At 42.5% G+C, this 23,567-nt stretch overlaps 1 protein-coding gene and 1 long non-coding RNA gene across 2 annotated transcripts in view; one reads left to right on the forward strand and one right to left on the reverse strand.

Moving 5' to 3' along the window:
* Positions 1-20,556, reverse strand: part of LOC121285879 (GAS2-like protein 2A) — a 65,271-nt gene extending 44,715 nt beyond the window's left edge. The window contains exon 1 of the mRNA XM_041202801.1: positions 19,653-20,556. Within this exon, the coding sequence (XP_041058735.1) occupies positions 19,653-20,264 (612 nt within the window). The 5' untranslated portion in view covers positions 20,265-20,556. The remainder of the gene's footprint in view (positions 1-19,652) is intronic.
* Positions 20,557-20,699: 143 nt separating this feature from the next.
* On the forward strand, positions 20,700-23,310 carry LOC121285882. Its single transcript, XR_005944829.1, has 3 exons — positions 20,700-20,822; positions 21,972-22,084; positions 22,829-23,310. It is a non-coding gene; the product is annotated as an uncharacterized LOC121285882 (long non-coding RNA).
* The last annotated feature ends 257 nt before the right edge of the window (positions 23,311-23,567 follow it).

Genomic DNA, 23,567 nt, shown 5'->3' on the forward strand with positions numbered 1-23,567 from the left:
GGATATTGAACTTATAGAGCTTGAAGTTGCTATTTAAGGAGATATGGTTTCAAAGAGGTTACAAAAATTTAAGGTTGGCAAAGAGAATGGCACATGGAATGAAGGAGAATGTAGCTGCACGAATAGAAGGATGGTTGGATGCCAGAAAACAAGGGCAGAATGGCAGTGTGCAGTGGGCAGTGTGGTGAACAACATTTGCTATATATCTCTCTATCTGCTACTTTACCCTTTTGAAAGCCGACATAAAATACAAGTTCTGCTTTCTGTTATTACATCAAAGAACTCTATCAGGTTGGTCAGGCATAATGTGTCTTTTGGAATTTTCTGTTGACTGATGCGGCTTCCCTCTTTCTACCACCATGTTGCAGCTGCCCTTATTTGTTATGTAATCAAATGAGCTGCACTCATTAACTGAGGGGAATATTATTGAAATTTACTCAACACCAAAATTACGTAAAGCAGAATCTTCAGCATGAAAAGTTTTGAAATATTGCAGGAGGGCACTTCGGTAGCATATACAATCAAAAGTGGGAAAACAAACAAACACTATGAAAGCAAGAATAGAGAAGGAAAAAGCACCTAACTGTACGATGTTGAAATCAATAGGCAAGCAGAATGACCTTGTACAGATATGAAGTCAGTGAAATGTGGTAGCGCAAGTAGATGAGGCTATGAAAGTGCAAATTGAATCCATTGTTTTATATATAGAAGCATTGAACAAAAGCATGGACGGAATGTTGACCTTACACAAGACCCAAGTTAGGGTGCTGTGATTTCAATAATAAGAAGGATAAATAGCAAGGATAAAAAAAAAGAAATGGCGAAGAGCAAATTTGCCAGGTGGTTACCTGGTTGCAGACAGAGGGACTGAAGGAGTCAGGGATTGTGCTTCCTCAGAAGGTTGAGAGGTGACCCTGCATGAAGAGTTTATGGTAAGATAAATAGTGAGAGGTGGTTGCTGTTGGTTGGTGAAACAGTAAGAGATCACAAATTTATGGTAACCACAATAAAAGTTAAAACAAGATTAGAAAGAAATCTTTACAAAAGGAGGATGATTAATTGTGAAATTATGTGCAATAATTTGTTGTTGAATCTGACTCAATAAATTCTTTAAAAAAAGTAATGATATAGTTGCTTGACAAAAAAAAAATTAAAAAAGGCAGTGCAGAATTAAGCTAGGTAGTTCTTGTAGATAAAATTGACCAGTGCAGACTTGATGGGTCAAGCAGTCAGATTCATTCTAGACATTTCATTAACATTCTAGAAATTAGCATGGCTTTGGCATCAGTAGAATATTATTACACTATAGGACCATTGAATTGAACATCACTAGTTTTAAAGATTAGAGGCACTACAGTTTCTGTAGTGTCAATAATACAATACCATAGTGTTATGGTAAGTTTATGATTCCTTCACTGTCACTATGATTCATTATATTGCCAGTATGCATAGGATTTAGAAACCTATTCATATTGAAGAATGAGCATGACTAAAAATATTGCAGCGTTAACAGTACTTAGCTGTTAAAATGAGGCTAAAATGTGCAATTGAAAAATAAATCTATTTTTGGTAGCTACAACAATATGATTAATGCAGACAGAATAAAGTCTACATTCAATATTGAGAGACTGCATAAAATCCAACAACAGCTTGACAACACTAAGTGTCCTGGTTGTTTAGTACTGACTACATGATTAGAAGGCTCTTTCTTGTTCGCAAACTATTTCTGTCACTGCAAATGTGATACAATTCAGTTTCACAGCTTGGTGACTGTGACTATTCTGTTAGATCATAGCCATTTTATTCTGTTCAAATAGAACAATAAAGCTCTGCTGTGTAATTTCCAGTATGGCCGCAGCTTGGGATGAATCGTTGCATTTTTCCTCTCCGAACAGGGAGTTTACAAGCTTTTTAGTCCTATTCTGTGGTCAGATGTCCTCTAATCCTCAAGAGCTGATAAATCTATTTTAGTTCTGACTTGAACCAAAGCAAGTTCTCTTGCCTGAAGATGTGACATTCACTACAGCTGGAGCTGAAGGGCAATGTTCTGCTTCAAAGCTCTGTGCACAATACAGTGCCTAGCCAGCTGTTTACAAACTTAGCTTCCAGACAATTTTCAAGCTTGTTTCTCACTGAGGATTCATACTGCAAAGCCAACAACCATGAAACCAAATCCCAGCATGAATCAACATCTTTGTGGAGAGAAGGGAGGTGGGAGCGGGGTTAGAAGTAAATAGATTCATACAGATGTAGAAAAAAAACTCTCCTTGGTTCTCTATTTTTAATTTCACTTTAGAACATCCCTGTACCAAAATATTGTTTCAAAAGCTGGTTTTTAACCTTTTTCTTCTTTAAATTGATTTTGAAAGAGAAAATCTCCCATCTCTTTTGAAATTGACATCTGCTAGAAAAAAAAACCAAACAAATGTTCGGCAGATGAATTAAAAAAGAGGTGCGCATGTATATGTTAGTGGTTAACTAGTCCTCGGATTAAAGTGACAGGAACTTTTTCCCACCCACAGGCCTCAAAACTGGTAATGGATCACTTCCCAGCAAAGATGTTAGAAACATCCTTTAAGGATTGAAACATTCTGACCAGAGTTTAGACCCACGAACTTCGGGGGAAAGATTACGGAACAATCATGAAGCACACTCTAGTGCTGCTTTTCCCCACACAGATAGTCCTGAAGGTCACATCAGGACAATTTTGAATGGCCATAACATTTGCTAATAAGTTTACAGTTAAGCAAAGCAGCAAGTCATCTATGCAGGGATATGGGACAGAACAAAGGAGTGGGACTAATGTAATGGCCCTTTCAAAGTGCTGGTAGAGCCATGATGAGCCAAATTTCCTGTGTCTTTCCTCCAAATCACACTGCCTTCTACTTGCTTACACAGCCTCAAACTTGCTGCTCCTGATTCAGCCACATTTACTGCTGCTTCCTGTCATCCTGTGGACTGTGCTAAGCTTCATCATACATCTTGAAAACCTTTCAACAGGGGACAGACTAAACCATTTCCATTTGTCCTGCAGGACCAAGTTGATACATAACAGAAGACAAAGAGTAGGAGAACACAAGGTCCTGCCTCTAAACAAAATAGCCTCTTCTATTCGAGTCAGGATATCAAAAAACAACTTACATTTGTTTAGTGCCTTCAACATAATAAAACATCCCCAGACACTTCACAGGAGCATTAAAACAAAATATGGCACCAAGCTACATAAGGAGATACTAGCGCAGATGACCAAAAGCTTGGCCAAAGAGGGTAGGCTGTAAGCTTTGTCTTAAAGGAAGAGAGGAGGAAGAGGAGGATGAGGATTGAGGCAATTCTAGTGCTTAGGGCCAAGGCAGCTGAAGGCATGGTCAATGGTGATGCAATTAAAATCAGGGAAGCTCGGGAGTCCAGAATTAGATGAATGCAAATGTCTCGAGGAGATTACAGAAATAGGGAAGGGCGAGGCCATAGAGGGATTGGAAAACAAGGATAAGAATTTTTTTTTAAATCAAGATGCTGCTTGACCCAAAGTCAATGTAAATCAGAGAGCATGGAGTGATTGGTGAACAGTATTTGGTGCGAATTGGGATACAGGCAGGAGTGTTTTGGATGGCCTCAAGTTTACCGATGGTAGAATGCAGGAGGCCATCTAGGAATGCATCAGAGAGTCAATTCTGGTGGTAGTAAACACACAGATGAGGGCTTTTTGAGGGAGGGGTGGAGGCTGTTGCTGTTACACAAGTGGAAATAGGCAGTCTTAGTGACAGCATGGATATACAGTTGGATGCTCACTTCAGGGTCAAATGTGACAAGAGCTTGCGAACGATCTGGTTCAGCCTCAGGCAGTTGCCAGGGAGAGGGATGGAATCAGTGGCAAGGGAATGGTGTTTATGGCAGAGACTGAAGACAATGGGTTCACTCTTCTCAATATATGTAAACTGAAGAGGGGCCAGCCTCTAAAGAAGTATGGCAGCTACTGCTTATCGCACTGGGTTGCCTGCCAGGAACTTCTGCAGCATGTTGAGTATGGGGAATTTTGGCACATGGCATTAACACTGGCAGTCAACCCTGAAGCATGTAGTCACTTCAATAGATGCTGCAGCTGGCCCTCCTAGAAGCGTCAGTGACACTGGTAACATCTCTCATGATGCTTGTCTTCACACCCCAGGCAGACCAAATTGATGGGTCTTCAGTCAGATCACATATCTCCTACAATCTGCTCTCCCTCAGCTCCTCACCAACCTTATCCGATTGTATCTTTTTCCTTCAACACAAGACCCTCATCCAATGGAGACACCATATGCTGCCCCCATTACACAGCAAAGCCCACAGATCTGCCCAAGTATCATAAATCATTGCCCAATGATTGTAATGGTCTACTGAAGAAGGACTTGAGTTAAGGCAAGGATCTACCTAACTGTATCAAGCTCTGCTGCTGAATGTGGTTTCTGGAGAGGAATTTTTTTTAACAAGTTCATTCTTTCTTGGGATGTGGGCATCACTGGCTAGGCCAACATTTACTGTCCATCCCCAATTGCCCTCGAATAGGTGGTGGTGAGCCACCTTCTTGAACTGCTGCAGTCCATGAGGTGTAGGTACACCCCCCAATGCTGTTAGGAAGGTAGTTCTAGGATTATGACCCAGCAACAGTGAAGGAACAGCGATACAGTTCCAAGTCAGGATGATGTGGTTGGAGGAGAACTTGCATCTGCTGCCCTTGTCCATCAACATGGGGGAGGTCGAGGGTTTGGAAGGTGCTGTCAAAGGAGTAATGTGTATGACTATCAAGCTGTTGCTTGTAGAGTCTACTGCATTCGCTGCTCCCAATGCGGTCTCCTCTACATTAGAGACACCAAACGCAGACTGGGCGACCACTTTGCAGAACACCTTCAGTCTGTCCGCAAGCATGACCCAGACCTCTCTGTTGCTTGCCATTTCAACATACCACCCTGCTCTCTTGCCCACATGTCTGTCCTTGGCCTGCTGCAATGTTCCAGTGAAGCTCAATGCAAACTGGAGGAACAGCACCTCATCTTCCAATTAGGCACTTTACAGCCTTCTGGACTTAACATTGAGTTCAACAATTTCAGATCATTAACTCTCCCCTTCATCCCCACCCACTTTCCCCAATAATTTATGATTTTAAAAAATATATATTTTTCTTTTCCCACCTATTTTTAAATTTATTTCAATCTATTATTTTATCTCCACCTTTTAGCCCATTTTGATTCCTTCCCCCCACCCCATCCCACTAGGGCCATCCACCACTAACTTGTCCTGCTTGCTACCCTTAACGTCCCCATTAGCACATTTCTTAGATAATGTCACCACCGTCAACACCCCTTTGTCTATGAGATCTTTGGCAATCGCTTCTTTGCCTCTACCTATCACTGGCCCTGCATCCAGCTCTACCTGTCCCACCCCACTCTACCAGCTAATATTTCACCTAATTTCTCTATTTCCTTAGTTCGGATGAAGAATCATACAGACTTGAAATGTCAACTGTATTCCTCTCTGCAGATGCTGTCAGACCTGCTGAGTTTTTCCAGGTATTTTTGTTTTTGTTGCTTAAATAGCCTGGGGACAGCTCTCCCAATTTTGACACAAGGCCCCAGATATTTTCAGGATCGGCAGGGCTGCGTGGGCTGTGGTCATTTCCAGTGTTGAGGTTGATGCATGCCTTACCATCTGTCTGATTTCACACCTCACCAACTTTTCTGTAGTGATTTGATACAACTGAGACACTTGCTAAGTCATTGCAGAGGGCATTTAAGAGTCAACCATATTGCTGTGGGCCTGGAGTGTTACATGGGTCAGATCAGGGAAGGATGACAGATTTCCCTCCCTAAAGGACATTAGTGAACCAGATGGGTTTTTCATGCCAATAATTTAATGATTTTTTTTTAAAATTACAGATTTATTAACTGAATTTAAATTACACCAGTTGCCATGGTGGGATTTAAACCCCTGTTCCCAGAACATTGTCCTGGACCTCTGGAATACTAGTGCAGTGACATTACCACTACACCCCCCCCATGAACCAAATATACAGAGGAAAGCTGTAGTTCTTGAGAAAAATTGACAAAAGTGTTTACCCTGGCAATCGGGCAAACATAAATCAGTCATCCGTTTAATGCAGACTGACAGACATTACAGATTTCCCCAAGGCAATCTAAAAGGAGCTGGAGACAAAGTAGTCGAGGGCTGCAGCACGCAATACAGTGCTAGCTGTTGCAGGTAGTTGCGGAGATGTTAAATCTGTGACAACCTCCCTACAGATGCACAGCCTCCTTATGCACTGCTCCTCAGGACTGTAGGCATGCTGAACTGGGTCAAAAATTCCTTTGTTGGGGCAGCTGGGGAAGGGGGGGGGAAATGATGATTTCTGGGATCGTGCCTTCTATTTGCTCTTCCTTCCTGCCCAGGTGGTGGAATTCATTTAGTAAGAATCACAACGTAATGCTTGCAATATGCCTCCCAAAACATTGCAGCATTATCCCCCAAGTACAGCTGAGGATCCCTTTAAATACCACCAGAAGTGATTGCCTTCTGACTTATACTTCTCATGGTTTGCAGGCAGGGTAAGTAACTAGCAATAGCAGCGCAGGCATACAGGAGATTTAAAAAACATTCGGTCATGGGGGGCAGGCGCCACTGGCTGGACCAGCATTTGTTGCCCAGCCCTTATTGCCTTTGCAAAGGTCACGGTGAGCTTCCTTCTTGAACCGCTACAGTCCAAGTGTTGGAGAAACACCTGCATTGCTGTTAGGGAGTTCCAGGATTTTGACCCAACAAGTGAAGGAACGGCGATATAGTTCCAAGTCAGGATGACGTGATACTCGAAAGAAACCTGCAGGTGGTAGTGTTCACATGATCTGCAGAGGTCGTGGGTTTAGAAGCTCAAAGGAGCCTTGGTGAGTTGCTGAAGTGCAAAGGTTATTGCAGAAAATAAAAGTTCATGGTGTAGGGGGGTAACATACTGGCATGGATAGAAGATTAGTTAGCTAACAGGAAGCAGAGAGCTGGCATAAATGGGTCTTTTTCTGGTTGGCAGGATGTGATGAGTGGTGTGCCACAGGGATCACTGCTGGGGCCTCAACAGTTTACAATTTATATAAATGACTTGGATGAAGGGACCGAAGGAATGGTGACTAAATGTGCTGATGACACAAAGATAGGCAGCAAATTAAATTGTGAAGATGATGTACGGAGGCTACAAAGTGACATAGATAGGTTAAGTGAGTGGGCAAAGATCTGGCAAACGGAGTATAATGTGAAATCGTTCATTTTGGCAGGAAGAATAAAAAAGGAAGATTATCTAAATGATGAGAGATTGCAGAGCTGAGATTCAGAGGGACCTGGGTGTCCTAGTGCATGAATCACAAAAGTTAGTATGGAGGTAATTAGGGAAACTAATGTAAGTTATTTGTGAAGAGAATCGATTACAAAATTAGGGAGGTTATGCTTCAGTTGTACAGGGCACTGGTGAGACCACATCTGGAGATTGTGTACAGTACTGGTCTCCTTATTAAACAAAAGATGTAAATGCATTAAAAGCAGTTCAGAGAAGGTCTACTAGACCAATACCAGGAATGAGTGGGTTCTCTTATGAGGAAAGGCTGGATAGGTTAGGCTTGTATCCACTGCAATTTAGAAGAGTAAGAGGTGGCTTGATTGAAACCTTTAAGATCCTGAGGGGTCTTGACAGGGTGGATGTGGAGAGGATGTTTCCTCTTGTGGGAGAATTTAGAACTGGGGGGGGGGGGGGGTGTCACTGTTTAAAATTAAAGGATCGCTCATTTAAGTCAGATGAGGATAAATTTTCTCTCACAGGGTAGTGAGTGTTTAGAACTCATCCTCAAAATGCAGTGGAAGCAGAGTCTTTGAATATTTTTAAGGTAGAGCTAGATAGATTCTTGATTAACAAGGGGGTGAAAGGTTAATCAGGGATAGGCAGGAATGTGGGGTTGAGGTTACATTCAGATCAGCCATGATCGTATTGAATGGCGGAGCAGGCTCAAGGAGTCCTAATTTGTGTGCATCTTGCACAGTGGCAGTCATCTGTACCATGTGGTGGAGGGAATGAATTTTGAAAGTGGATGAGGTACCAATCAAGCAGGTTGCTTTGTCCTGGATTGTGTCAAGCTTCTTGAGTGTCGTTGGAGTTGCACTCATCCAGGCAAGTGGATTCCATCACAGTCACTGACGTGTGCCTTGTGGACGGCGGACAGGCTTTGGGGAGTCAGGTGAGTTACTCGCTGCCGAATTCCCAGCCTCTGACCTACTCTTGTAGCCACAGTATTTATATGGCTGGTCCAGTTCAGTTTCTGGTCAATAGTAACCCTCAAGCTAATGATAGTGGCATTACCATCGCTGAATCCCCCACTGAGTGTCAAGGGGAGATGGCTGGATTCTTTCTTGGAGATGGTCATTGCCTGGCACATGTAGGGCAAATGTTACTTGCCACCAGTCAACCCCAGCCTGAATATATTCTTGCTGCAATTGGACAGACTGCTTCAGTAGGACGGCATCAGAAATTCTGACCAGTGCTTGATCCCAATTAGTATTTTTCATTAGGCTGCCACCAGTTTCTGGCTGGCTAAGCCAAGGACTACCTGAAAATTGGAAAGAGCAGACAACCAATACATTCTGTGTCTCACTTAACATTTGTCCTGCTACTGGCCTGTTTTGAGCGAGATATTTGAGAGATGTAAATTGCGCCACATGTTCCTATTCGAATTGAATGGCTTATTTACTTCCTCAGATAACTGCCTACGACAAATTAACTTGTGACTTGATTTCTGAATGAACCAGTTTTTATTTTAGCCCATTAGGCATCATAACAGGTTGAGGGAGACTTTACCACATTACATCTTGACAAAAATGCCATTTTCCCCCACACATTCTCCATGCCATACACCTCATACCCACAAAATAGTAGGGAACCAACATGATCTTTTGGGCCTCTTAACAGTTCTGGGAATATTCATAAGAATGACTAGCTATAGTTTTGAAAAAGGTTTCCAAACAAACTGAACTAAACTTCTTAAAACAATAAAAACTCATTGTTCTGTTTATTGCTTCATCAGCACCGATTCCTATTAGTTGCTCCTTCACTGGATCTGTAGGCTTACTACATGAAATACAATTACCTGTGCAATGAGGTTCCAGGTGCTAGATATTGAAGCAATTTTTAAAAAAAAATTCATTTATGGGATGTGAACATCACTGGCTGGTCCAGCATTTATTGCCCATTCCTAACTGCCCTTGAGAACACATGATGAGCTGCCTCCTTAAACCACAGCAATCCATGTGGTGCAGGTACACCCACAGTGCTGTTAGGGAGGAAGTTCCAGGATTTTGACCCCGCGACAGTGAAGGAACGGTGATCTATTTCCAAGTCAGGATGGCAAGTGGCTTGGAGGGGGAACTTCCAGGTATCTGCTGCCTTTGTCCTTCTAGATGGTAGTGGTCTTGGGTTTGAAAAGTGCTGTCTAAGGAACCTTGGTGAGTTTCTGCAGTGCATCGTGTAGATGGTACACACTGCTGCTACTGTGCGTCAATGGTGAAGGGAATGAATGTTTGTGGGTGGGACGCCAACTAAGTGGGCTGCTTTGTCCTGGGTGGTGTCAAGCTTCTTGATTGTTGTATTTGGTATAGTCTTAATCATTATTTCTTTCCCCTTTCAGAACTTAAATCTTGTCATTATTACAGATTTAAGTGCTAAATATATTGGCCATTTAAGTTAGTTGTTATCAACGTTCCAGGTCACTGGGAAAACAAATATTGTAATGATTTTTTTTTTTAAAGACTCCTAAATTTAACTGTCTCCAGATAGAATAATCCTATTACTGTCATTAGGACTTGTTTGTGATACTAACAGCACTATTAATCCTGGTGCTGGATCTCCATTTAACGCCCAAAGACTGGAGACTTGTTGGACACAGATGCACTGCATCATCATAGTACAGAGCTGTATATCATTAAAATTCACCATCATGCCAGCTTCCTTTTATTCACACACTAGCTGTTGATAATAAAATTACTCTCTTTCAGGCTTTTTGACTAAATTATTTGGAGCAATAATACGGCAGACTGAAAATGAAAACATTTATTTATTTTTGGATGGCAAACATCTGACTACATAGGCAAAAAAATAAAGATAAATCTTGGATTTATTGCAGGTTATAAATACTGATGCTCAAGCCAGATTTAAATAGTATTCTACTTCCTGATGTGCTATACAGAATTATAATTAACTTGCAGAGATGCCTGATTCAAGTGATGAAATGTTGATTTAATTGCCTCTCTCTATTTGCTGGGATGTGCGCCTGAAAGATGTTGTTTATTGCCTTTAAAATGTAATAAAAACAATTTTTTTTTTAAATCAAGTAAATTTCTACTTTTCAATCTCCTTCCATTTTGTCTCCTCCGTACTGATTGAGGACTGATACTGGGGTATCGTTTTGCAGCCAGATCCTAGTGCCCAGTGTCTCACCCAATGGTTATTTATCATGTGTAAACCTGACCACTAAATATCAGTCTATCCACCTCTGAAGGGTATCGCCCAGTCATGTCCTTACTCACCCTCCATACATGCAAATGAAACATGGATTAGCAAATAGAAAGGTGGGAAACAGCTGACTTTTCTCCCTCTTAGCCCAGGCAAACCCAGACCAAGTGAAGCACTCTAATTACCAATTAATTAACCTAGCACAGACTAGAAACTAAACCCGAGGTTGTCTTGATCTTGTATATCTCAAGTTATGTACAATCATCAAATGACTCATTTGAGGCTTTTAAAAATGTGTGTTGGGCTCCTGCCAACATTGAAGTGCTTCTGCAGAGATCAATTGAACATTTGCTGATACAGAATAAATGCAGAGCGAGGGCAATTAAAGCTCAAAATGACCAAATTAGATGTCTGCCCTCCGGTATTATCCAACATCCTCAAAGAAAATGGTTTCTTGGAATGAGTACAGGCTTGATGCAAGTTAGATTTTTTTTTTGCAATAAATCTCTGGGTTAAATCAAAAGCATGACAACATAGTCATTGCTAGACCAAAAAAAAGAGACCCACAATCCATCTAGTTCACCTTCCACCATCCTAATGGAATTGCTGACTCATCATAGCAATCAATCCTCTATCAATTAGACACCAAGACCTCTGATACAAGGGGAGGTAAGCCCCAGTGGTGGATGGCTTTGGGAACTATAGGTCCAAAGCTACCCTTTGCTCCCAAGCATGCCACTCTTGTCACACATTGGCATCAGACAGCATGACAGGCAGGTGGGGGAGAGAGGGGAATAGGAGGGAACAATATGGCAAGAAGGCAACAACAAAAATTGGGTTCTCACCGTTAAACCAGTTTGCGATCATACCATCAATGGCAGGCCATGTTGTCCACCACCGCATGTCGGGAACCTAATTTCAAAACGCACTGCTTGCCGGAATCATCCCCCCACATGCTGGATCATCTGGGCATAATCATGACAACGTGCTTCACAACTGTACACAAGCGAAGTGCACCTGGCGAGCTACACTTCCCTCGGGACTTTGAGGTTTGTTTGCCTATCTTGCTACAGACAGCACTCGTGGTCATCAGCAGCAGGCTTCGCAGGCAGCACCACAGCACTTTTAAGGGGCTTATGGGCAGGTCTCTACCTACCAGACCAGCTGTAAGGCAGAGGTGGCTTTACAACAGCTGTGGGGCTAGGGCTTGAGTGGGGAAAGGGGAGAAGTGGCCTCAGGCAAGGAGAGGGACTGCAGGGCGAGGGCGTGTGTGGGGGCACATGTTGATCTGTGCAAGTGGCCTCAAGGTGGCGAGGGCCAAGGAGGCAGTCTACAGAGGAGACGAGGCCGGATGGAGACATGAGGGTGTGCGTGAGAGAGTGAGTGGTGATGTCCCGAGCTGGCAGTGAGTGCGATGATAGTGAACGTGCAATGGGCTTGTGAATGAGAGAGTTGAGTGATAAAATGGTTGCCTTATCCTGGCAGCATGGATGAGATCATTTGTCCGTTTTCTGCACTGGATGGCTGACCTGTGTGTGCAGCATCGGCACTGACCACCTCTGCCACAGGGGGTGGGGTAGAGGACATTGTGGTGGGTCACCTGGTGTCCAGGTACTGTCTCAGGGATGCATCATTGAATCGGGGGCAGGCTGCACTCTTCTTGGCTTTTGGTGCTATGTCTTACCGGAGCAGCCCTGGGCTGCAAGCATCAAGTGTGCGCATGGCTGCAGTTCAAATATGACCGTGTGAGGAAACGGCAAGGTGGGAAAATCGGAGGCCAGACACTAGCGAGACATTGTGTTTCCCTGTGGCTGCATAATTAATGAGGTGGAAAATGGGACAATACAGCCAGAAAACCCACCATTGCAGCCGGCGAGTAGAACTACTTTTTTTCCCCCACCCGCTACTGCACTGTGCGTGAATCTGGGATGATTCCACCCATTGTGTCATTTTGGGATACAGTATTTCAGCAATTTTGAGAGACAGTGTGAGTGTGTTTGGGAAGTTGTATAACAGAGGAATGTCCATTATCACAAGTGCCTAACATAGTAAATATTGATTTAAGGTGGTATAGTGACGAGTATATTTTCCCAATCTTCTATTTGTAGCAGGAAAGAGCACAAAATGCAGTTTTTCCTTCTTTATTCTCACGTCAACCTCTTCATTAAAAATAATGAAAACACCAGTAAGTTGTCAACCTATTCAAATAATCACGATAATTCCCAATAAAGACTCCCCGATTGTCAGCAGAACACATGGGAGTGAGAACAAAATTAAAATTGGCAAAAAAAAAAATCACTCGATTAGACCCCTTGTTCTACATAGATCAGGGTGCATATTTAATTGAAACTTACAGCTACAAATTCTACTGGCCTCACTACGGCAAAACTTGGGCTTGGCTGATTTCAAACTTTTAATATCCAACAAATCCATTTCAAGAATTACAAGGTCAAAATAGAACATGGCCAAAAAGGACTGATTTTAGTGTCTGTGTAGGGACATAAAAAAAGTGTCTCTGGAGTAACTTCCTGAACCAAAGTAGTGAGGGGATTGGGGTAGGCTGGAAAGCAGCCGGATGCCATGTATCAGCGCAGCTCAGGCTGAATTACCTCAACACTGCATGGGGTATAGCTCCATTGGACCTCCTGCACACTTTATAACCTTAAAGAGTCTACATAAGTATTTTCTTGCCTCCACTTCTCAAAAAATTCATTTATTTCGCCTAGAACAGGCAGAACTTTCCTTGGCTCTTAATAGTTAGTTGTGCATCAGTAAGGTATTATTGGCTGTGACCAGTATTGAGATTAGTTTAAAAGAGAAACGCCAGTAAAAATACATTAACATTGAGGTAACCTTTTATTATTGACCACCAGAAGATTAGGGAAGTAAAATAAGGTTCAACCAATTTGCAAGATACAAGCATGCATCAATTTGCATGGTTAATACAATGTTAACCATCTGGCAGCTTCAGGATAACTGCAGCCTAGTCTGTATCTACTTATGTTGCATAGCTGCATGGCTGACTTTCAGTTGGACCAATGTAACTATATTGCACTAAACCAATACAATGGTTAACATTGTATTAACCATGCAAATTGATGCATGCTTGTATCTTGCAAATTTGGTTGAACCTTATTTTACTCCCCTAATCTTCTGGTGGTCAATAATAAAAGGTTACCTCAATGTTAATGTATTTATACTGGTGTTTCTCTTTTAAGCTAATTTAGCTGACAAAAGGAGACGCACAATAAACTGGACTATGTAACAAATCTCTCACCACTTATTTGATCCTTGGGATAAAAAGCTTTTTTGGCAGCATCACAATTTAGCCCTGGCAAGAGCAAAGTGCAAGCATCAAGGAAAAAAACACGAAAAATAAATCAACATTCTTCTTCCTCTTCAATTGTTCCAATAGCACTTATATATGTGGAAAAAATACCAGACTTCTATTAGGATATCACAGTATAACAGTTGAATGGGTTTACCAGCTTCATTTTTTACAGCTTAAAATAAAATTAGAAAGATACTCATTAAAATGTTTTTTTGGTTTGAAAGCACAAAGCAAGCCTTAGAAATGGAATGTATTATGGTCAACAGAGCGCTTAAGAAGCTAACCATAAACAAGTCAGTAAGGGTTCCCATGCCTATTTAACCAGTCTACTATTGAAGAGAATTTTGAATCCAATAAAAATCAAACTAAAAGCGTGATGACTACGAAGCCATTGACAATTGATGGGAAAGGAAGAAGGAAAAAATGAAGAGTTTGTGTTTCAGACTTGGTGCCATCACTTCAATGATCAAAGAGCATTCACCCTTTAGCCTCACCTAAAGAATGAGCATCCAACCAGACAGCTCATAGGATAGGTGGAGATGATGGTACTTGTTATCCATGGAACCATATCCTAGGAAGAATCAACACTTCATGAGAAGGTCAAGATGAAAAGAAAAGTTTGATTTCAACATGATAAAAGTTAATGTTAACAACCTGAGTGCCACCTTGATAAATAGGAGGATCCAGAGAGCCTCAGGAAAATAGGCAATAGGCAAGTTTAAAAAAATCTTCGTTCTGCATTATTGGACTACAGGAGTGAAGCCAAAAGTGGAGCCAAAAGCACTTTAAATGGCTCCTGGGCCTTAATGGCACCACAACTTATGTTAAGACAAAGCAAATTGAGATTCATCAAATTGTTCCCTAAATTGTTCTGTATGGTGTCTAGATTCCAAAGACAAAAATATTTGGAAGAAACCTTCAGAAAGTGCACCAGAAATGAGCAAGAATTTCAAATTCCACTGTGTAGTTTGTTCAACCTTTCCTTATCAGCATAATCTATCTGAAGCATCATTTTACCAGGCCTCAGTTTCCAGTACCGGTAGAAAGCAATCCCATGCGAATTACTGGGAATTTCAGAGAACTGACTGACTTACATGTTACGAGGCAAATCTTCACTGGTGCATTAACTGTTCAAAATTATTCCTTCATAATGTGACTGGGGAAGTCCATCGTTTAAAGATGCACAAATTGCTCCATATTTTTAAATTAATTTTCTCAACTTGTAATGTGGTGCTAATAATGATGCTATTGCATCACTTTCATTTGCTTCAGATCCTGTCAGGAATGTTTCTATACGGACAACTTTTTTTGCTTTTTTTTCCCCATTTGTTCATGGGATGTGGGTGTTGCTGGCTAGGCCAGCATTTATTGCCCATCCCTAATTGCCCTTGTTCAGAGGTCATTAAAAAGAGTCAACCACATGTAGGAGTCACATGTAGGCCAAACCAGTAAGGACAGCAGATTTCCTTCCCTCACTTCCCATCAATCGACAATGGCTTTGTGATCATCAGACTTTTAATATCAGATTTTTATTGGATTCAAATTTCACCATCTGCTGTGGTGGGGTTTGAACCCAAGTTGCCAGACCATTACCCTGGGTATCTGGAATACTAGTTCAGTGACAATACCACTGCCTCCCTACAAGGGCTGTATTTTAACCTGCAAACTTCTTTTTCTGAGTTAGTTGTGTCAGGTTTAAGAACTGAGCCATTGTATTCTTAGAAACTGTACGAGTGCAAAATGGATACTGAAACTTCAATATTAAGTAACATTTAGAGTTAAGTAAAGGGAAACCGAATTACCATGCATACAGCTACAGGAACTGGTCCACCCTTGTCCAACACTGGGAGCTGATCAATCCTGAACATTTTAGTTAGTTCAACTTCTGAATTGGTTTAAAAAAAAAATTGCATGGCAATACCCTTCAATGAAACAATTTTGTAAACAAAACGTAATAAAAAAGCCAAACTAATGCACACTTCACCCCAATTCAGACCACAGATATCGTAGTTCTAGCTACACCAACTAGCTCATATCCGTAACAGAGGTTAACCTCCTATAATTATACATTTAAGTTTCTGTACAGTTAGTGCTGCAAGCATAGAGAAAATCTCTGGGATACACATTGGGAACAATGAATATCAGCTTTGTGAAAGCTAAATTAGCTTTCTAAATTGGCACTCTAAACATTCTAAATTAGCAGTTCTCATATGGCTTAAATGTACAGTTGAATTTTTCTTCCTTCCATTTCCAGTGTTCTTTTCTCCCCTCCTGATTGGGACATGATGCACAGACACTGGCTGCCCTCTTGTCCCTCACTCAAGTGGCCATTCTTTAATGCTTAAGCAGAGAACCTGGGCTGGTTATTCAACGTGGTCACCAAACTGATCTCTACACCCACATACTTCCACCTAGAATCTCTACATAGTGATCTGGAGTAGAAGCTCCAGTTTACTTTCCATTCTCCTGGGTTAGGTAGACAATCATTTCAGATGCGTTAACACCACACAGTTAGAGCCAAATATGGAATCTTCCTGGTCTATATATTTCCACACAAGAGTTCAGCTTTTTTTTTTGGGAGAGTTCTTGGAGAATCATAGAACCTTATAATACAGAAGGCCATTCAACACATCGTGCAATGTCAGCTCTTTGACAGAGTTTCCCAATTGGTCCACTTCCTTTCTCTTCTCTTTTCCCAGAGTCCTGCAATTATTTAGCCAATTCCCTTTTGAAAGTTATAACTGAATCTGTTTCTATCACCTTTTGTGTATGTCAAATCATAACCCACTGTGCAAGAAAAATCTCTTCACATTCAACATTGGCGCTATGAATTACTTTAAAAATTGTTTCTTGAACCTTCCGGCAGTGGAAACAGTTTCTCCTTTACTCCATGGAAACCTTTATGATTTTGCCTGTGTTACCTCTAGACTTGACAGCATCTGGCCAGCTTCTCATGTTCTATCTTCTGTACATTGAGGTCATCCAAAAATTTGCTGCCCATGTTCTAATTTGCACAATGTCCATCCACCCAGCACTCCTGTACTAACTGATCAACATTAGTTCCAAACCAAGCAACACCTCTACTTTTGAAATTCTCATCCTGGTTTTCAAATTTTTCCATTGTCTTGCTCCTCCCCACCACTGTCACTTCCTCCAACCCTACAACTCTGCTTCCCCACCACCCTTGAGATATTTGTGCTCGTCCAATTTTGCCTTAGCGTTTAAAAATCAATGCAACATTGCTGGCCATGCCTTTAGCTGGCACAGCCCTAAGCAATGGAATTCCCTCCCTAAAGTTCACTGCTTCTCTAATGCCTCTTTCCTCCTTAAAGCTTTTGACATCTGCCCCAAAATTTCCTTATGGCTTGGTGGAAATTGTTTCATAACACACCTGTGGAGCACCTTGGAATGTTTTGATATGTTGAAGGCACTATACAAATACAAATTGTTTTTCTAGTGTTTACATGTAAACTCTCATCCTTGGTACCATTCTAGTACATCTCCTTTGTACCATGTCCAAGAGTTTGGAATCGTACGAAAGTGTGGGGCCCGGAATACCTTAGCTGCAGAACTTTTCCCATCAGTTTCACACCAATTATTTCACAGTCTGTACTTTTGACAAAATAGCTTCATGCTGTTTGCCATACTCAATGAGCTTTCAGATTAACTTACACATTAGCAATACTGTAATTTTATTAATTAATGCAAAAAAAAAACACTATAACCAGGCATATTTATTGGCCATTATTTTGGAAACTCCAGTCCTCAACTCGGCACATGTTCCACTGTATCCAAATTCCCAAAAATATTTCAACCCAATAGGCAAAGCACCTGCAAATCTTGGTTATTCAAATTCCAAACCTCATTTCAATAGGTTCTTCAGTGGAGCAAAGAAGATAGGTCATATTAAGTCAGTAAAATTCAGTCATATTAAAATCAGTAAAATCTAGGGCCTTTTTGATAATTTTTCCTTTCTTCTAGTTTGAAGATGTTTGATTATTACATAGTCACAATTTATTTCTCAGTTATGTGTCTGTCATATACAAAAGGGTAACTGCAATCTGTATACCTAGAATGTTTTAAACCCAATAGAGTACACATTCTCTCTTTATACAAACACAACACTCCACTCACCCATGCCAAAGGAGTCAATGTTTTTTGATCACATGCTCACCCACAAAAAAAAAAGCATATGCACAAATTTTGCTGGAGCTCAACCAGCTGAAACCAGTGTCAGAATGAGGCCCTGGTAAACTTACTTCTGCTCAACTAGGGTCACCTTACCAGTTAGGGCACTGGTTTACGAGGTATCTGGAGCTGGGCAAATGGAATCCCAAACCCCAGAGACAAGTCTCCCTTTCCAGTTTTCATTAATAAACCAGGGTTGGCTGGTCATTCATTATCACTACCCTGGAATAATGTGGTTCTGCTTGATTAGGTGTCAGATTATTAACTACGATGCAGACTTTGCTCCATCATGAAGCTACCTCTTCCTGAAAAAAGAAAATCACACTTATCATTCCCCTCATCAACTGGCTCTCCTCCACCACCTCCCACAAAAGTCACGAATTGATCAGACAATGGACAAGAGTTGATTAGAGCCATTGTCAAGTGGCTAACCTGTACTAGGAGTTCCTCACAGCTCCATATTCACTAGGAATGTATTTAAAATCTCACAATGACAAGTTTTCTTTAAAACCCGAGTAACAACAATAAAATCTAAAAGTTCTTCAAGGTTAGTATCAAAGCTGTAAAACATAATGGAGTTCAAATGAGGTAAACCTGAAAGTGAAATCTGCAAGAAGTACTTCATTGACTGTAGAGCACTTTGGGTCTTTGTTATGAAAGGTGCTATATAAATGCAAGTTCCTTCCTTCCGAGGCCTGAAATTCGTCACTACCTTTAAACACAATCCTACGCATTTGCTGTTATTTCTCAACATAGTACTGCTCGGTATAGATTCAAGGAAAGTGTTTAGAATGAAATAGTTTACAAAAAGGTAGGTAGAAAAAAAAACAACTTAACCCCGTAGTTTGGCCTTACAACTGAAGGCAACTTTTACATTGATGTAGTTTCCGCTACTGATCAATAGGAAATAGGCAGCAACACCATTCCCAAGTCCTGATCGAGCTCTGGAATCAACCCAAGGACAGCAGTGCAGTGGGAGGGGCCCCCTGGGAGTGGCTCTCACATTACTTGAGCTTGGAATTCTGTTGTAAAAATGCAGTTCTCTGAGAAACCAGGATTAGAAACTGCTTACAGACTCCCTTCTGCTGTTATATTGCACAGTGCCTGTGCTCCAACATCAAATAGCGGCAGGAAAAGCCAAGTTTTACACACACCCACACACGTAAGATTTGCCCCAATATGCTAGTAAAATAGATCTTGGCCTTAGTGTCATCCATGACAAACACATGAAATCAATACACATGTTGTCTTACTCAAAGGTAAAATTTTATACAATTGCAGGGCTTAAAATGTCTGGCTCAAGCTAAACGTTACACATTAAGTATATCCACCGTATAAACGGGGACAAAAGCAGTACAGTTTCAGGATTGTACTGGATGTATTACACACAGTCCAGAGTCCACAGGGCAATTCCAGGATATGATTCACAGGACAATGTCAGTAACAATGAAAGTTAAAAGTTAAAAAGGAGACAGATTTTACAATGAAATGCTGACATGATATAGGCGCATGCAATAAAAAATATCAAGGCGGGTAAGCTGTAAACTCTAACACAGTCCCTCCCCTCCCCTCCAGCTGAGTGGGTGTTGGAGCTGCTCCCGGCCGGCCTCAGGGGTGACTTACCATGGCGTCCAGATTCTTGAAGTCACACAGCCTCCTCTGGGCTTTGGGGCGGAAAGCCTCCTGGTCGGGCGGCTCCTGCAGGGCGTCGCGGATCTCCTCGTCGATCTCCTCCTCCAGCTGGATCAGCATGGGGGCCAGCATGCCGAACTTGGAGCCTCGCCTGGCCACTTCCAGCAGGCACAGGACGAAGTTTTTCTCGTTCTTCCGGAGGACCAGGTCGTCGGTCTCGAACATCAGGGCGTCGCGGATGCCCAGGTCGCGGCGGCACCAGCCGATGAAGTTGGACACGTTGTCCCTGGCGACGAAGGAACCGGGCGACACGTTCCGCGAGGCGAAAGTCACCTCGGTGCGGGGGATCTTCACCCTGCCGGCCACCTCGGGCCACTTGGACTGGAACTCCAGGGCAGTCTGGTTAACGTTATTGGCGTGTTGGCACAGGGCACATCCCGTCTCCAGCGTTTCCATAAAAATGTCGACGTGGATCTCCAAATCGTACAGGGCATTGAGCCACTCGGCCAAGTCCTCCTTCATGGCGTAAAGATACTCCTCGCTGGACCTGAAGGGTCGGATACTCTTACTGGCAGCCGACTGGATGTTACTCTGATCCGCCATCTCTCCCTCTCTCTCTCTCTCCCTGCGCCACTCCTGTTAATCCGGTCCCGGTCAGTCTCAGGTAGCACACTGCCTCATCACTACCGAGCCCAGCTCCATCCCACCAGGGTTAAACCTCCTCCTCCCTCTCTGGTTCTCACTAACCTGACACTGACCCACCTGGTTAAGTGCACTCCCAAACACAGCAAACCTCGTCCCGTCAAACCCGTCTCATCAAATATGCATAAACACCAGGCGATGGGGATCTCTCTCCCACCACCAATTGGTGAGTTGCATCTCTCATTCCCGCCCATAGGCTTGTGCCTATCTTGTGAAAACTGCAGGCTTCCGGTTACGTTTTCTCTCCCCCCCCCCCCCACGCCATCAACCAACCAACCCTGCCTTCCAGTTGAATTGGCTCTGTTTACATCCTCATCACTCTTGCCGTGAGTTAACGCCATGGAAACGAGTCTCTCGCCCGACCCCAATTCACACCGGGCTCTATAATGTGGTCTGGCTGGAATGTTGTGCAAAAGGTTAACTGTCAGCAAATAACCAGCCGGGGTATCACGGCTCTCGGTAAATTAAGTCGGTCTAAGTTCCCTATTGGAAATAATCATACTTTTTTTTTCTGTGGGCTTAAGTTAGTTACACGTAAATATTTTGGCTCTACAGTCTGCAATGATGTAATTCGCTGAGCCTGTGTCAGTGATAATCATTTGCAAAAGTCCCATTACCTCACTGACTTGTCAGGAACAGTAACAGGGCTACAGTAGCGGCCAATATTTTTATTGGGTACAATTTGGCACCGCGCGGGCGGCACTTTATTTTCCCCGTGTCCATTACAAAGTGTGATTTAAACAGCAGACAAGAGATAGACACTCAACAAAGGGGGAAGGGGAAGGGAGGTGAGGGAATTGTGGAAATATGTCAGTCATGGAGGTAGGTGGAGCCCTTCCATTTTCAGAGGCACACTGATTGTTCCTAGTTTCTATTCTAACATCTTTAACATTAATTAACTCTTTGAAACCTGTAAATCAAATTGCTTCGCGCAAGGTTGGTCACTGAATCTGCCTCGTGGACAGATTGGTTGGCAAATTATTTTTATAGGAGTTCTCTCTGGTGTCCTGGCCAATGTTTTTATCCCCCAGTCAATAGATTCTGATCATTATCACGTTGCTGTTTGAGGGAGCTTGCTGCGCGCAAATTGGCTGCCGTGTTCCGTTGGTTACAGCAGTGACTGCACTTAATTGTCTCTAAAGCGCCTTGGGTCCTTCTGTGGTCGCCGAAGGCGCTATATAAATGCAAGTCTTGCTTTCTGTATGTCTTGGGGAGCGGTTAATGGCGGACAAAGCCCATATTCCAAAAGAAGATGAAAAAAAAATCGTGTAGAAAAATGTGGCGAGTCTGGAGAGTTTGCAAGCGACTGAGTCAAGGAACTGTTGGTCGTCAGGAGGAATATCAAATAATGGAAGGGCCAAACTGCGTAGGGATATGCAGAGTCGCAATAAAAAGTTATTAAAATCTAAAGGAAACGATATAAATAGAAAAAAGAACAGGATATTTTCCAGTCAACGTTTAATCACCACTAGATATTCACACCAGTTTGACGTTTTGTTGGCCTGCGAGTTCTATAAAAATGTAGTTGCAAATTGATTCAAAACATTTTACTGGCTCATTCGTTCATAACATCATAATTTCGATAATGTCATTATTTTGTTTTCATAGATATGAATTAGGAACAGGAGTAAAGCATTGGGCCCCTCAAGTCTGCTCCTGCTTTCATGGACCCTTCATATTTGTCTTGGAATAATTTAATGCATTGTCCCTCTTTAGTCGAGGTGAGCACTTGGCACACATAATTCGATGACTCTTTGTTTAATTAATTGATTCGCAGGACAGTTACGAATTGACACTTCTGAAGCAGTCTTGACTGCAGTCCCTGATTTAATTGATCAAGGCAGTGAAGTGTTGGAGCAGGAGAGAGTGGGCAATTTGTGCTAGATCAGCAAGTCTCAGTTGGAATGATGGGGATGGGGATGATGGGGGGGGGGGGGGGAGGGTGATGGGGATGGGGATGATGGGGGGCGGATGGGGATGATTGGGGGTGGTGATGGGGATGATGGGGGGGATGGGGATGATGGGGATGTTTGGGGGGATGGGGATGATGGGGGGGGATGGGGATGATGGGGGGGGATGGGGATGATTGATTGGGGGTGGTGATGGGGGTGATGGGGATGATGGGGGGGGGGGAGGCACACATGAAAAGCGGTTGGTTAGGCAGATCCCGTACAGCCCCTGTTGAACCTACTGCCCAAAGGAGTCTCTTGGGGGAAGAAAGCTGATATGGGGGAGGAGAGGACATGGAAGGTTGAGGCGCTCAGTTCCGTGGCAGTCTTACATCATTTCAATTTCATTGCAGGTCACAGCAACTGTTCCAAACTCCTTAAACAATAATTCCCAGGGGTGCCTTGACGCGTTTAGAGAGGCAACTTCTCCCACCAATTCTTAAACAACAAGTTGGATATTTCCGAAGAAGAGTCATATTGGACCCGAAAGGTTAACTCTTGTTTCTCTCTCCACAGGTGCTGCCAGACCCTGCTGAGTTTTTCCAGCACTTTCTGGGTTTTTTTTTAAATCCCAGATCTCCAGCATCCGCAGTGTTTTATTCTTATTAAACAGTCGAACAGAACTGGGAAGCTTGTTAGTAGTTTGAGAGCGGGACAGTGTATGTCGGGGCTGCTTGCTCACGCCTCTCAAAATATCAACTACAATACCAAGCAGAAATCAATCGAGACGAAGGCAGTGCAAAATGCTGTTTCGGCAAGTGGGCAACAGAGCTGGAGATTCAGCAAAAGACTCAATCAATTGTCCTTTTATAAGGCACGTTATCAGCAAACAATTCTGCCATCTAGTGGTCCGTTAGTGTTATGCAATCTCGCTTCCAAACACAAACCATTGTCGCAATTTATGTCCCCCACTGTGCTTTTCTTCTACATTTAGCCAGGTAAGAGGCAACAACAAAAAAATCGATCAGGATGCTTTTATTCACTGCTTCGATTTCTGCTACCACATCTCTAAGTAAAAAGAGTGTTTATTCCTGTAACATAAATACTCAAATATTGTAAATTAAATGCTCTAATGTTTTTAAAGAGACGATTCGTGCTTTCGGGGTCCAAACTATGATGCGCACTGTTCCCAGACCCAGAGGGCAGATAACTCCAAGCTGCTTGGACACCAGCCTTTATTTATGGTTCATGGAATGTTGGCCTTTATCGCAAGGGGATTGGAATTTTTAAAGTGAGGCAGCGATGCTTCAGTTAT

This window comes from Carcharodon carcharias, chromosome 13 (assembly GCF_017639515.1).
Source record: "Carcharodon carcharias isolate sCarCar2 chromosome 13, sCarCar2.pri, whole genome shotgun sequence".
NCBI lineage: Eukaryota > Metazoa > Chordata > Chondrichthyes > Lamniformes > Lamnidae > Carcharodon > Carcharodon carcharias.